General features: G+C 33.9%; 1 protein-coding gene across 3 annotated transcripts in view; it reads right to left on the bottom strand.

Annotated features, from left to right (window-relative positions):
* Window positions 1-296: 296 nt before the first annotated feature.
* Window positions 297-16,028, bottom strand: part of Patr-1 (Protein associated with topo II related - 1) — a 110,338-nt gene continuing 94,606 nt past the window's right edge. For all 3 annotated transcript variants that reach the window (XM_089246154.1, XM_089246157.1, XM_089246155.1), the window contains 5 exons: window positions 14,320-14,440; window positions 5,367-5,755; window positions 3,297-3,536; window positions 3,112-3,203; window positions 297-1,118 (listed from right to left, as the gene is read on the bottom strand). In XM_089246154.1, the coding sequence (XP_089102280.1) occupies window positions 926-1,118; window positions 3,112-3,203; window positions 3,297-3,536; window positions 5,367-5,755; window positions 14,320-14,440 (1,035 nt within the window). In that variant the 3' untranslated portion in view covers window positions 297-925. The remainder of the gene's footprint in view (window positions 1,119-3,111; window positions 3,204-3,296; window positions 3,537-5,366; window positions 5,756-14,319; window positions 14,441-16,028) is intronic.

Genomic DNA, 16,028 nt, shown 5'->3' with positions numbered 1-16,028 from the left:
ATATAGCTTATTCTAAACCACATTTCTGAGCTCATTTAATCTGCAGACAAAAAAAATAAAAAATAAATAAAAAACACATGATTTCTTCATATCTGGAAAACTTAACATGGGGGTACTCATAAAATAGAACAGGTGCCAGAGTTTAATTTGAAACACGAGACATGAATTACAAAAGTAAACAATTCAACTTTCAAAGCATTTCTATTTTTTAAAGTGCAACAAAATTTAACACTTTGCTGTAATTTTATTTCTTTCACAACCTTATGTAAATTCTTTTATATATAGTATTTTTTTTTCTCCAACAGTATAACTTTTTACTTGTATTAAAGAAAAGTTAACTCTAAGAGTCAACTTCTTTTCAAACAATCAGAAGGATGTAAAATTTGAAATCTTGTGTGTTTCTTGAATATTTTTTTTATAATTCATATTTTTCATGTTCACAGTTTCATGTTAATTTATTTTTGAAACATAGTATAAGAAAACAAAGCAAAAACGTTTTTCAAGAGCTGTGCAAAAAAATGTACATCTAATACAATACATATTTTTTAAAAAATTCTTTTCACTTATTCTTAGTATTTTGAAAAAATAACTTTTAAGCTCTGTGCATCAAACTTGAGTGTGGCAACAGCAACTGATTGCACAAAATGCTTTAATCAGTAAAAAACCAAGTAACAAAGCAATAAAACAGCCATTTATTGCAACAAAAAAAAAATTAGTATCAATTATCATTTTATTGACTATTACTTATAGCCTTTTGTAATGAAATAGTTGGGATGATCTCATCCCAATATGATAAAAAATAAAATAACATTAAAGTCAACAATAATATTTTTGTTATGCTTACTTGATGAACAGTAGTAGCACTCTCTGCACCTTTTTTGTTCTTTGCGGTGCTTCAAAAAAAAAATTGCTAAGAACTGAATGATCAAACACTACTTGATTCTTCACAGTTTGTTTGCAAAATATTTATTTTCTCCTTTAGAATTTCAAACTTGTCCCTGTCCACTGCAAACCTTTGAAAATGATCAAGAAGGTACTTGCAAGGTATTGTAGGCGGTACAATGGACAGATTAGGCATGGCACATATCATGTCAACAATGTTCAAAATAACTTTTGTCCTGAAAAAAGTATTATAAATATATTGTTTTGTCAAAATTTAGTAAATCACATAATTAAAAAAGTATTTTCCCAACATAGGGTATTTCTTATTTAATATGTTTCAGTGCTTTTATTTTTGTTATAAAACATACTCATTCAACACACCATATTCCCCTACATTAGCCGGCATGCTGTGAAACTTGAGATCTAAAGCAAAACATACCAAACCTTGCCTTGACTCTGTGACTCAAGTCATTTTTGTATCATCGAGTTTTAAACATATCTGTAACTTGAATTTTCTGACATGCTGAATTGATCTACTTTGCTTTTTCCTTGCATGCCCACTAATGTGACGACATGTTTTATATTTATTGCACTTGTTTTGAATTTATATTCATAAAAAGTAAAGTAACTATGAAATATACCAAGCTTTTGCAACTATCATTAGTATTATTGGAGAAAAGATTTCAGAGAGGCAGTTTAGCTGTCATGGAAAATGAGTATATACAAATGCAAATACAATGCCACAACCGGCAAATGCTCAACGAGGTAACAAATATGGATGTCATTATATTTCAAAAATACAGCAACCCAATAAAAAACACAATCACAAAAATTATAACAATATATATACATGATAAAATATTATACAATGCCCATAAAGAATACTTATGGTTGTGTTATTTTAAGTACGGATAGCTTTTCGATTTACCCCAACATGTTTATCGTATTTCTTTTTAAATGTGTAAATTGTGTTCAAATTTACTACCCCCGGGGTAAGCTATTCCATTTATTAACAACCCTATTAGAGAAAATTTCCCTGCGACACCATAACCTCGGATTTCCCTTACCAATCGATACTAATGTCCCCTTGTAAAAACAGTCGATTCACAGCATATTAATACTTCATGATCCATCCCATTGAAAGTTATGAATACTTCAATCATATCTCCCCGACCCCTGCATTCATCCAATGTAAACATATTCAAAAATGAAGTCTCTCTTCATAACTCAAGCCCTGTGTGCCAATAAGGACATGCGTAGCTCTTCTCTGCACCCCTTCAACAAAGTCTATGTCCCTCTGTAGGTATGGTCTCCAAAACCTTACAGCATACTCCAGTACAGGACGAACTAAGCCTCTGAAAAATGGAAGAATGGCTTTAGAAGAACGCAAAGAGACCTTTTTGTACATGAAACCAAACATTCTATTCGCTTTTTTGACCATCACTGAACAATGTTCAGAAAACCTAAGAGACTCATGAATGAGAATTCCCAAATCGGTGACCCTAATTGCATCCGGTATAGTGACACCATTCAACTCTTAAGAGAACCATGGGTTCTTCGAACCAAAATGAGCGATCATGCACTTGTCAACGCTGAACGTCATGCTCCATTCATTTGTCCATACTGCAATGTATAAGTGAACATTACATTTACTTAACCCACTCATGACCAAACAGTGCAAATCCATCCTTTGAAAATAATCTGAATACAATCAAATCCCATTTTAATAAATATCGTTATAGCAAAAATCTTGTTTTAACAAACATGTTTCCAATCCCTAGATAAGTTTCACAGGAACAATGCAAAAACCTGGAATTCCTTTATAACGAAATTTTGTTATAACAAAGTGATTTTTCCAGTCTCTTGAAGTTCATTATAACAGAATTCAATCGTGTACATATTTTTTAAGTTTACATATTTTAAATTAATATGAACATTTATAAAAATAACTGGTGATTTAAAATAACTATTTGGTTTACAAGCAAAATTTGTTCCATAAATGATAAGTCATGAAATAAATAAGAAAAAAATTTATCTTTAAATAGCATGTTGATTGTTTATAATTAAACGTCTAGTTTTTTTATCCTAAATAAAATTTAACTTGATTTTTGACTCCACTTGAAATACATTTTCCTTTAATGTCATTTAAAACATTCTTTTTAATGTATACAAATGGAGACCAAATAAACTGAATGATTTAAGTTCATCAATTAAAATTAAACTTTTTACCATCTAGCTTGTATTTCACTATCAATATCTTCCCCATCAGCATACAAGAGCTCAGCTCGTTGCAACATACAGCAAATAGTTGAGGAACCAAACTGAATGAAAGAAAATGGTTATAAATACATAAAAATAAAAATCAGGTTGAATACCCAATGACCCACAAAATGTTTAAAAAAAATAAAACTTACACTATTTCTGAATGAAATCACTACAATGCTCTTTTCCCTACCAGAAGTTATCACAGCATTTTTATCAGTAGATGGCTCTTCTAGATTTTCCCCAAGGAGAACAAGATCAGTAAGAGAAAGAGTTTCAATGAATTCTAGAATCAGATCAATATTTTTAGCCAAAACCATGTCATTTTGGTCTTTCCGGAAAATAAAGTGAAAGCAATGAAAGAGAGATCTTAAAAAGCACACTCGTTGATCCTAAAACAAGAAGAAACATTTCATAATCTCCTATCATGTAAAAAATTGCAATTACTGTTTCTGAATATCAAATCTTACATTTCATACACAATCACTTATTTTTTTTACAATTAATTTCTTAAAAACCATTTTGGGAAGTTGGGAATATTTGGTTTTATATTGGTTTTGGGAATATTTTGACTTTTAAAAAAATTAATAAACCCATGGCAGATAAAAATCTTTTTTCTATTCATATATTGTCCCTCTCATGCTAGAAGAATGAATATATACAAATTTTCACTCCTTTTTTTAATCAGCTGGTTGGATACCTTATTCTGCTATCTAAGTTTTGTCTGAAAAACAAATGTGTATTCCTATTCAAACACGTTATAAAACACACACACACAAACATTTCAGGAAAATAACTTTTATAGAGTACCAAGGGTACACATCATTTTCCATATTCTTTTTTTTCAAGGACATTGCACATTCATGATTCTAGCATGAGAGGGGACGATATACAGTGGAACTCAATTAACCGACATTTTTGGATACTTCAAAAACTTTCCTAATTCTTCATAAGTTTTCTGTTTAATTTATTGTTGAAAAACCACCTGTTTTATTTGGCCTTTTCTTTGAATGTTTTAGATCAGCGGTTATCAACTGGTGCTCCACGGAGCCCTTAGCGCTCCATGCGCAGTCACCAGGGGCTCCGCAGTCACAAGGAAAATTAACCTGCAGAATGTTTCATTTTTTTTCTTCTCTCAATGAAACAGATTTTTTCTCTCCCTAGCAAAAATTCACCAATAGTGGAAAATTAGTGATCATATCGAGGGAAGAGGAAAAGAGATTATTCTATAGTTTGGCTTTTTTTCAAATATATTCTCGGTTTCAGAACAGGTTTTCGAGAAAGTTTGCTAATGGAAAGGGGGGATATATATGAGTGGATATTTGTCATTACAGTAGCCCACTCCTCCTCACCTTAAGAGAGAAATCTGACTTCTCTAAAATCTTTACTTGTTTTTATTGTTATCACCTGTGTAGTTTGTATTTTTATTCTTCCTATATTATAATGATATCAGTGCATGGGCGGAGATATGGGGAAGGCATCAAAGGTGGAGTCATCTGATCTAATGTATACGTGTACATATGAATTGACATCATCAGCGTCATGCCCCCACACTTTCAAGTCTATCTCCAGCTATGTATCAGTTTTAGCAGAAACGAAATAATTCATTAAAAGTCATGAGCATATAAATTTACAAAGTAATTTATAAAAAATGAATATACACAAGTGTATATTTACATAATTATTTAAATTGGTTTTACTGCACTGTGTCGCATACGTGTCAAATACTTTCACATATGTTAACTATAAAACACCATCAGCCTTCTATAGTTAAGTGACACAACATGAAATATAGGCACAGATAAGAAAAATAATTCAATCATTTATGCTATGTATATACATCATATAAATATATACTCTTATGTCATATAAATACAACATTATATACATGTCAGGTGAAAGTGATAATCTGGTAATTATTTGTAATTGCCAGTTATCATTAATTTTTTATAATAACTGGCTGCAAATAATTGAACACAAGCTTTTACATTCTATCACCATGTGTAAATCAGACATGGAATAAAACATATAGCGAATAAAAAATTAGAAATTGATTCTAGCATTATATTATCAAACAAAACTACAGCATTGGGTATAATATAATGGACAGATAATATATGATGCCAATAAATTTTTGCTTCCTTGCTACAAACAACATCTTAAAACATTATGACTAGTGAGAATATTTTCTTTAAGGTAAAAAATATTTCAATCAACTCTACCTTTGAGAAAACTTTGAAACACCTCATTCCTAAATTTCTTCCTTTACGCACACTCATTATGCTTTGAAATATGTCTTTTGTACTATCACAGCCCAGTCCAATAAACAATTTATCGGTATGTTGGATAATATTCTGTATATGTACTTGGTGAGCATCCTCTGGGAGAGCTAAAATGCGCTTTTCCTCATCATCTATTTCCAATAGGTGATTATACAATTTTTCAATTTCTAATAATATGCGACGGTGTTTTTTGTAGTTATGACTACCAATATCATGCACTTCATCATCTTCTTCTTCCTCTACAGGGCGTTTCACAGCAATGTCTAAAACTTTACGCGGAAAATTAACACTAACTGCTTGTAATTTGCCCAAAGATCCTTCGAACTGAGCTGAAGGAAAAACAAAAGAGGTTGTTACATAAATCATTATACTTAATTAAAAAAAATTGGTTTTTTTTATGATCAATATAACATTAAATAAATTTACACTGTATGTATAGCCTTTCTAGATTTTAAGGTTCATTTTGCACAATGGTAATTGTTTGCACTATATACAGTGGATCTCATTTGAAATGCACTGATATATATAAATCAGAGTACTTATTTTTTCTCATACCTGAACATTTTCTATTCTAAAAGTTCCCAACATTATATGTTTATACTTTCTAGTTCAAATGACAACATATTAAATCGGATTCAATGGGATTAGACAAAAAAATTAGTTTTAACCCTAGAATACTAACTCTACATCTCAGAAACGAAACGTAGTTGGAAGTTCAAACAAATAGCACACCGTTTGACCTTTAAGTGTGCCCCCCTTCCTTCCAGCTATGCTTCATGGGGCTCGTCTTCTTTTGACCAGTCCAACTCCAGTAGCCATTTGGTTCACTTCAAGTGAGTACTATACCATTTCTGTGAACCTAGTGCATCTTTGAGACATAGTTAGTATCTAACGTAAATTTTCCTACATCTCTCGAATGTATTGCTATTAATGATAGGTGCATTATCTACATCTCTCAGACACATTGTTAGTAATGATAGCTGCATGTTTATAGTCTGAGACTTATCATTAGTAATGATAGGTGTATGAATATACAGGGTGCGTAACAAACAGGGAATATGGCCACTGTGCAGTCATGTAGGCATCGTGCTGGACTCTCGCCCTCAGGATCCAGGTTCGAACCCTGTTGAAACCACAGTGGTTGTGGGCTGAAGGTGGTTAACTGCAGTTTTCCAGCTTCGAGACACCAATGCAAGCCAGTCTTCTATTTGAAAAAGTCTCTCCAGAGAACAGGCAGACCTACAACACAACACTGATATAACATGAAAATTCAAGCATTTTCATCTTTACTTCAGAAAATGGAAAATAGGTGGCGACACGTACATGAAACAAGCGCAACTCGGCAACATAAATACATTAGGGCCACACACTCTAGTATGTGCCGATTAGTTAGAAATTTCGTAGAGGAATGTGTACGTGGTGCATGTACGGCAGGGATGAGATTGCTGTTGACTCTTTTCGGAGCAGTTTTGGAGCAGTAAATTTAGTGTTTTGGAGCAGCAATCTGTGAATTCGGAGCAGTGCGCATAATCATTATTACCTTTGTCAAAAATGAAAATTTTTTGAACCGAGATAATCAGATTATTCAATTTTGAACATTTTAACCAGTTATAGGTTTCCGGCGTCAAAAATCAGTTTTATATGTTTGATAAAACTTGCATCCACTTGTAGGGACATAAAAATTATAAGTCATAATCCAAGCTGGGCGTAAGAAGAAAAAGTAAAAGTTTACAAATCAAACAAATAAGCATACATTAAAAAAAACCTCATGACATTTTGTTGACTCATGACTCTGTTTTCCTCCAATTTCTCAAGAACACTACATATTTTTTTCTTTCAGTGTTTTCAGACGAACTTGTCCACTTTCGATGTCTACAAAGTTTTTTCTCTTTATCCCCACTTCTATCATTTTTTCTGTAGTGTTCGGCATAGTTTTTGATGACAACAACTTAATTTCCAACTCCCTTTCTTCTGCTTTTAGTCGTTGATTCTCATCTGGTCATAGAACTTTCTTATCAAAAGTTTTTTGGTGCTGAAGTCTGTCTTGGTACTTTTGATGCGAGCTGTGAACAGCTTTCAGAATCGACATCAATATCTTTAGCATTTCGAGAATGCTGTACATAAGATTTTATTTGCCTAATGCCATTGATATTTTCAACCGAAAGATTTGATCTATGTTGCAGGAAATGTTTGTTTACACTAAAGCCCCTCTCGCAGTCTGCATTTCCATGTGGGCAAGACATATTAAGGCTTTGACAAGCACAAGCAAAATTTTGAACTTTGCGCTTCCATCCAAGTTTTTCAGATCAAATATAGATCCCCAATACTTATCTAACCTTTGATAACTCACATGTATATCTTCACACTGCAGAGAAATCCATTCATCCAAGAGAACAGGGATATCCAAAGGACAAACTTGCAGTAGCTTTGAAACAATCTACTTAATACATGAAAATGAAGAGTTTTCCAGTCGGAAAATGGGATGCAAATACTTCATTTTTTCCAGCATGGTGTTCTCAAAAGGTAAAACTTTGAGCAAGTGCTTGATGATCCAGCACCTAATAGAAATTTTTTGTTGAGAACATTCCCCCAACTCAGCAAGATTGGATTCTATTTCAGCACAGACAACCACATTTTTCCTCCAGTTCTCACTGCTTTCTATAGCTAAATTCTGAAGCTCAGCAATTCTAACATTCTGAATATGTTCAGATTTCAGGAAACGTGCCATAATTTTTCTAACAAGAGCTCCTAGCTCATCATACAAAATGTGTATGAGGGGCTCCTCTTTTTCAAATAATGTCAGAAAGCCATTCAAAAAGTTCTGATGCTTCTTTCAGAAACAAAGCTTTCACCAAAACACTTTTATCTGAAAGGACTTCCTGGATTTGATGCAGTCGAGATGAGTCTGATCTGGACTCCTTACTTCTGAATCAATGCTGAATTATCTCTTTCATTAATTCTGGAATTCTCTTTCGATAATTCTGGAATTATTTCCTTTATTAATTATTTCTTTCACTAATGCTGAAATTATTTCTTATTAATGCTGGAATTACCTTTCATTAATTACATAATTTTTAATTAATGCTGGAATTATAACTTTCATTTATTTTGGAACTGAAATTCTCTTTCATTAAAACTAGAATTTTTCTTTCATTAAAACTAGAATTTTTCTTTCATCAAAGCTAGAATTTTTCTTTCATTAATTCTAGAATTCTCTCTTTCATCAATGCTGAATTCTCTCTCTCATTAATTCTGGAATTATCTTTCATTAATGCTGGAATTATCACTTTTATGATTTTGGAATTATCACTTTTATGATTTTGGAATTATCACTTTCATCAATGTTGAAATTATCTTTTATTAATTCTAGAATTATCTTTTATTAACTCTGGAATTATCTTTCATTAATTCCGGAATTATCTTTCATTAATGCTGTAATTATCTATTTCATTTATTTTGGAACTGAAATTATCTATTTCATTTATTTTGGAACTGAAATTATCTATTTCATTTATTTTGTAACTGAAATTATCTATTTCATTTATTTTGTAACTGAAATTATCTATTTCATTTATTTTGTAACTGAAATTATCTATTTCATTAATTCTAGAAATTTTCTTTCATTAATTTTGGAATTATCTCATCGATACTGAAATTATTTCTTTCATTTATTGTTTCAAACTCCTATTTATGCCATTAGAAAATAACGGGGGATTGTGCGTGTTTTCACAGAGTCACGTGATCTTCAGACGAATGATGTTGCGGACGGCGTTGTCAGCACTGCCAAGGCGAAGACCGCTGATGTCATACTCCCTCCAGCTCGATGGTGCAAACGTAGTGCATCCGCATTTCAGATTCCGAAAACCCACGTCATCTCTGATAGGTTAAAAAACCCGAACTTTTTTTAGCTCGAAATTCGATTTTTTAATCAATCGGAGGAGACACGAGTTTTCGGAATCTGAAATAACGGACGCACTATTTTCACACCCAAATGCAGGAATCCTTGGCAGAACCGGTTATCTTGATGAATTCTACAAAAAAACCGGAACATACACAAAGGTTTTCTATAAGTTACAGTAGCAACGGCGAGTTTGACGTCACCGCATGATTCAAATGACGTCATCGAAAGCGAAAGTTGAAGAGGGAAATTTCGGAGAACCCAGATTGGCGCAGAAGCACCGAATTTTCTCGGAAAATCAACGTTATGGTGCAGTATGTAGCAGGAAATTGCTAATGGCGCAGCAATCCCATCCCTGATGTACGATTAAGTAGAAGTAATAGGGCGTATAGCATTTTACTGGCAAACCGTTGATCTTAGAGTCATACTTCCAACTAGAAAAATTTCCAAATAGCATGTAGTACTCATATATGTCATCCATGTTGCAAGAGGTTGTATAGTTATTAAAATAAAAAATTAACTTTTATACAGTACCCCCCAAAACTTAATTAGAAACTTATTACTTTGTCACTCTTGATGCCACCTAAAATTTTCCATGTTTCTAAGTACAATATTGATCGAGATATTCAAATTTGGATAAAAGGAGAAAAGTTGAGAAAGAAACAGCATTAAATGCTGGCTTGTAAAATGGCTTACCTGTATTTAAAGCACTTTTTCCCAACTCTTCATTTTTTTGAATTTGAATATCTCAGTGAATATTGCACTTAGAAACATGGAAAATTTTAGGTGGCATCAAGAGTGAAAAAGTAATAACTTTCTAGTTAAGTTTTGAGGCACATGGAAACTGTATAAAAAGTTAATTTTTTTTGTTTTAATAACTATACAACCCCTTGCAACATGAATGACATATGTAAGTACTACATGTTATTTGGAAACTTTTTCTATTTGGAAGTATGCCACTACAGGGTGTGTACCAAATACCAAAAGTAAAATTCTGTGATTTTGCGGGGACTTTTTGGTGACTTTTCTGTAACCTTTTCTCATTCATCAACATTAACCATACTGGACTGTTTTCTTATATCAGTGGTTTCAAACTGTGAGTAGTGACCATCTTGGGAATTTGGGTTAATAAAATAGGAGGTCTTAATGAACTTCAATCCTTCGAACCTTTCCACAGAGAATGATGATGTCAATGCATATACACATATACAACAGACATGCCAACATTGGCATGAAGCCTCTCAGTGCTGAATGTTGAGCTTCACAATGATGGGAACAACCCCTCCAATCTATTAAATATTAGAAAATTACCTGCTAACTGTTAACCGTGATATACTTCAGTGCTTTATTTGTGGCAACATGTTTTTGTTTACATTCATTGTTTTGCATTCGTTCAGTTCGCATGGCTTGTGTTTTGTGCGTCCATTAAACTTCAATTCGTTTCTCTGCTCACTCGTACTTTAATAATTTGAATAGGCTATGGTGCCCAGTGACCCTCCATTTCGTAGTGAGTTTGATTGTTTAATGATTGTGTCTACAGTTGCAGAATTTTGACTTCTGCAACGAAGTTTAGTATCTGTTTACTTTTCGAGCTCAAGTTTCCAATTCAAGTGGGAAAATGGAGAAGTTTCATTCCATCGATATGTTGGAAGGTATACAGAACTGAACAAGCTGGAAATTCAATGTGGAACTACAACTGACTATCCAAAAAGTGATGCCGGTCGTTTTGGGAGAAATCACGTATCCTACTTTGTTGGATGAAAATGCAATCGAGACTGAATGAACGAAGTTTGCTGCTGATGTCAAAGCTTTTGAGAAGGCTGATGCTATTGCGTGATATATAATCGGGTCGAGTGTTCAAGGTGAGTCAAAGCAGCATATTCTTACCTGTAAATCTGGCAGAGATGTGGAATGCATTGCATACTGAGAGGCGCTTGGACTTATTGTATTTGTAGTTATTTAACTACACCAATGATCCAGCTGACAGTATCACCTCCCATGTGTCAAAACTGTGACGAATTTGGCAAGATTTACAAGAGGAGCTCAAAGAAAATGTAAGTCTTCCTGTTTCAATGTTGCTGAATAGGATGCTCAATACCCTTCTGAGTGAGTATCTGGAGTTCCAAAACGCTTGGGAGTCAGTTCCGCATAACCAAAGAAGTGTAGCGACTTTGACTGAATATCTCAGGATTCACGAACAGAAATCTTGCAGTTCCGAACCGAGCACTGTAGCATTTATTGCAAAAAATGCTAGTTTGACGGCTAAGAAAAAGCTCAAAACTTTGAAAACTCAACAGCCGAAGAAGAAACTGGTGAAGTGCTACTCCTGCGGGAAAGTCAGTCATATCAAAAAGAACTGCCATTCAAGTAACGACTATGAAACTTCTGACCAGAGTTCTCAGGGACAAGCAATCACATCTGTCACAGATGTTAACAAGGACTGTTGGATAATTGATTCAGGGGCTTCTCAACACATGGACTCGTTCGGACTTCTTCGTATGTTCCTTTGATGAGCCAAAACTACAGGTCTTCATATGTTCCTGTTGATGAGCCAAAACTGCTTCGTCTCTGTGATGGAACTTTCATGTATGTTAAAGGATATGCATGGGCAGAGAGACGGGGGCATTGCCCCCCCAGCATCAAAGGTGTAGTCGACTGATCTAACATATAAATGTATATATGAATTGACATCATCATCATGTCCCCAGAAATAATGACTGTGCCCCCCCCCCCAGACTTCCAAGTCTATCTCCATCTATGAGGATACAGCACGATTGATGTGGAAATGCTGGTATGTGGGAAGTGGAAATTAGGTCAATTGAAAAATGCTTGGTATGTCCCTAAATCTGACCAGAATCTGTTCTCATCTGGATCTGCTCTGAATCATGGTCTCATCGAATTTGCTACACAAAACACAAGAGGGTTCTGAAATGGAAAGCAGACTGTTGCTGTTGGAATTAGTCAACTCAGTGATGTGTACAAGCTTTTGATGTGTGTCATAATTTCTAAAGCTTGTCTTGCTGTAAAAAATTCTGACATTCAACTATGGCATGAGTGATTATGTCATCAGAACAATCAACATGTACAGAAATTCCTCAAAAGTGAAGGTATGGAGATTGTTTAGTCAAAATTTTTGTGATGCATGTGCATATGGTAAAATGCGTAGACTCAGTTTCTGTACCAGAACAACGAGGCCAACTACAGTTGGTGAACTGATCCATGCAGATCTCTACGAGACAGGTCAAAGCTGAAAAAGCCATCCAAGTTTGATGATTATGTCATGCTGGCAGAATGTGATGAACCAGTCACTTAAACAGAAGCAATGTCATTCAAGGATTCTACTCATTGGCAAGTTGCTTTACAAGAAGAGATGACGTCTCTAATTTAAAACAAGACATGGAAGCTGGTAGATTTGCTAAGTGATAGAAAAGCCATAGGAAGTTGATGGGTGTTCAAAGCGAAGAAAAATGTAGATGGTGCAGTGACAAGATATAAGGCACGTCTGGTCGCTAAAGGATTTGGACAGATACCTGGTGTAGATTACACTGTTCAGTCCAGTTATTTGCTGGGATACTGTGAGAACAATGTTAAGCATGGCTGCTAAGAAAAAATTAAAGGTTGCTCAGTACAACAAAACAACAGTTTCAAAAGAAACCTGAGAGAGAAGAAAAAATATTGAATGCCACCGCTTCTCCAAAGCCTATATTTTAGGAAAGAAAAATAACTCTGGAGAATAATAAAAACAATCTGTGAACTTTACTCAAATTTTGTGACTTTTTTGGGACTTCTATGACCTTGTTCTCATTCTGTGACTTTCACATGATGGCAGACACCCTGCTCTAGGACCAATGGTTTGCCAGTAAAATGTCATACTCCCTGTTTGCTATGCACCTTATATATCTTGCAGGTATATATTTTAAGGGGTTATTTGTCAATAATATTTTGTGAATGGTTTTGCTGCAGACCATGATCATGGAACCAAGAAGACTTCAAGAAAAAAATTACTACGTTAGAAGAAATAACAGTGGAATTAGAGCAGCAAATGAATGAGTCTGTATGCAGTGAAACTGCATTTGAATCATTGCTGCACAAATCAAAACTGCTATTGTGAATCACTATTCTTGCCAGAGCTAAAAGAGATATCTATATGAATATCAGGAAGCTTCATGATACATTTCTGTGTGGCAGAAAGATATCGCTCCATATTCTTTGTAATGTTTAATCTTTAATAATTTTTTGTTCAATAAAAGTTGCTGTGACTCCAAAGAAACTTCTGTGGAATGGTTGAAAAAACAGACAAGTTTGGCAATCTGTGGCGAGCACATTTGTGTTGCATGCAAATAGATGGGATAGTTATGTTACCAGACAATGTGCCTTGACAACTACCTACTTGTTTGAATGTAATATTTTATCAAGTCATATTGCATTATTTTTCTACAAGTTCTGCTCTCATTTGCATTTGACTGTGTTATACTGATTTTTATCTACTCATATGATGCATTGATTTTTTTTGTGATTTTGATACCAAGAATGAAAATTTACACAGTTCATGTTTATAAGTCTGAAAAGTTGATAAGTACATTGGCTAACTATGAAAAAATAATGTACTTTTTAAATTGCACGTGATACACTGTTAGAGTGCCAATTTATCTGTAAAAGAGTAAAAAAAAATTGTTTTTTTTTATCAATGTGTTGGAGATATTCAGTAACACCTTAGCCTATAATAATGAATACAATAATTTAAGCATAAATGGTTTTAATGGTATGTACATCTAAGAGACATGCAGTTTTTGTAAATATTCTAGGGTTAGAATATAATTCCAAATGATCAAAGACATCTAGATTTGAACTCAAAATGATTAAACTGGAGGACGAAGTGCTGGTTTTTTCCATTTTGTTTTCAAGAAAGAAAAGCACACAGCATTTAGAAAAGCAACATTAAAACAAAAAATACTTGAATTAGGCAACCATTCTTAGTATTTTATCATAACTTACCAGGTACATATGTCTTGCTCTCTGTTTTAGCTCTCTCTGGCAAAAGAAGCTTGGGACTGGATTGGCTGCCTGATTTTCCTTTTGAAGCAACTTCTTGAGCATATTTTTTAGTAATGAAAGTCTGAAAATTAATTTGATATAATACATAAATTTTCATTGTAGGGAGCTAATACTATGCATTAAATACATGGTATGGTTCAATGTTTCACTGAATATTGAACATATTGTTTGCTATCTGATACAAACATTAAAAGCAACTTTGTTGGTGTTTAACAATTTCAAACAGACGTCACATATTTTTAACACTATTTTTTTTTCAACATGACCAAATATAGGTGAGAACTCTACAAGAAAGTAGTTTTCAAAAAAAGAAATTATATGATAAGCCAAAACCAATCCCATGATTTTTTTTACATTTAGCTGTTTTGGTCACCTCAAATAAGGCATATGCATATAACAAAACATTGGGTCAGTCTATTATGCTTATGCATATAGAAACATCCTCTCCACTTGTCAATACAAGATTCATCAAAAGACTGGTTATTTGTGGAGATGAAGATTACAAGGAAGAAAATTCATCACTGCCCCCATGGGGACTCGAACCCCGGTCTCTCGCTTGCCGGACAAGTGCTCTACCATCTAAGCTATGGAAGCAGATAGAATATTTCAACCTTGGTTATCTTCTGTTGTAATCTAAATTGTAATCTTCATCTCCAGAAATAACCAGTCTTTCGACGAATCTTGTATTGACAAGTGGAGAGGACGTTTCTATATGCATATGGCCATCTGGTTGGCCTTTGTCATTCACGAGCTATTAGTTGATTGTTGACATCGTCCATGTACGGTGCCTTTCAACATATATATACACTCCAAGGTTGAAATATTCTATCTGCTTCCATAGCTTAGATGGTAGAGCACTCATCCGGCAAGCGAGAGACCAGGGTTCGAGTCCCTGTGGGGGTAGTGATGAATTTTCTTCCTTGTAATCTTCATCTCCACAAATAACCAGTCTTTCGATGAATCTTGTATTATGCTTACATCCCAACTCAAAGAAGGAAAATAGGATTATTTTATCGGATATGATGGAAATGAAAGATATCACATCTATATCAAAGAAAGGCAGACAGTAATTTGCTGTCGTGATGTGGTATTTCAAGAGAAGCCCTTACAGATTGAAAATACAGTGACATTTCCAATTGAAAGAAATTATCAAAATGAAGAACTTTCAAATGAGGGAAAGTATACCCATGATGAAGAATCAGAGAAAGATAGCTGTAGCTCAGAAGATGAAGAAGCTGAAACAAACATCAGACAGTTTAGGAACAGAAATGAGTTGAAAAAGCCTGAAAGGTTTGAAGACTATATTATGTTGGCAGATGTCTTCATGGCTGATGCAAATGGACCAAAAACTTATCAAGATGCAGTCAATTGTACAGACAGTACATTTAGGAAGAAGGACATAGAAGCTCAAAAATGAATTCCTTAAGAGAAACTTGAGAAAAAGAATTCTACAGCCATTACCTAAAGGATTAAAGCTATACCTTGTAAGTGGATGCATCATATCAAGAATCCAGATGGTAGTATTGACAAGCACAAAGCAGGGCTTGTAATCAAAGGATTCAGTTAATGTCTTGGTATTGATTACAATCAAACCTTCAGTTCAGTAACCAAGTTAGAAACAATACACTCAATAATAGGTATAGCAGCAA

Source organism: Pholcus phalangioides, unplaced genomic scaffold (assembly GCF_987345545.1).
Source record: "Pholcus phalangioides strain wild (caught in Gottingen) unplaced genomic scaffold, Ppha-v1.0 ptg000017l_1, whole genome shotgun sequence".
Taxonomy (NCBI): domain Eukaryota; kingdom Metazoa; phylum Arthropoda; class Arachnida; order Araneae; family Pholcidae; genus Pholcus; species Pholcus phalangioides.
The sequence above is the reverse complement of the archived record's forward strand: the minus strand, read 5'-3'. Positions and strand labels throughout refer to the sequence as shown.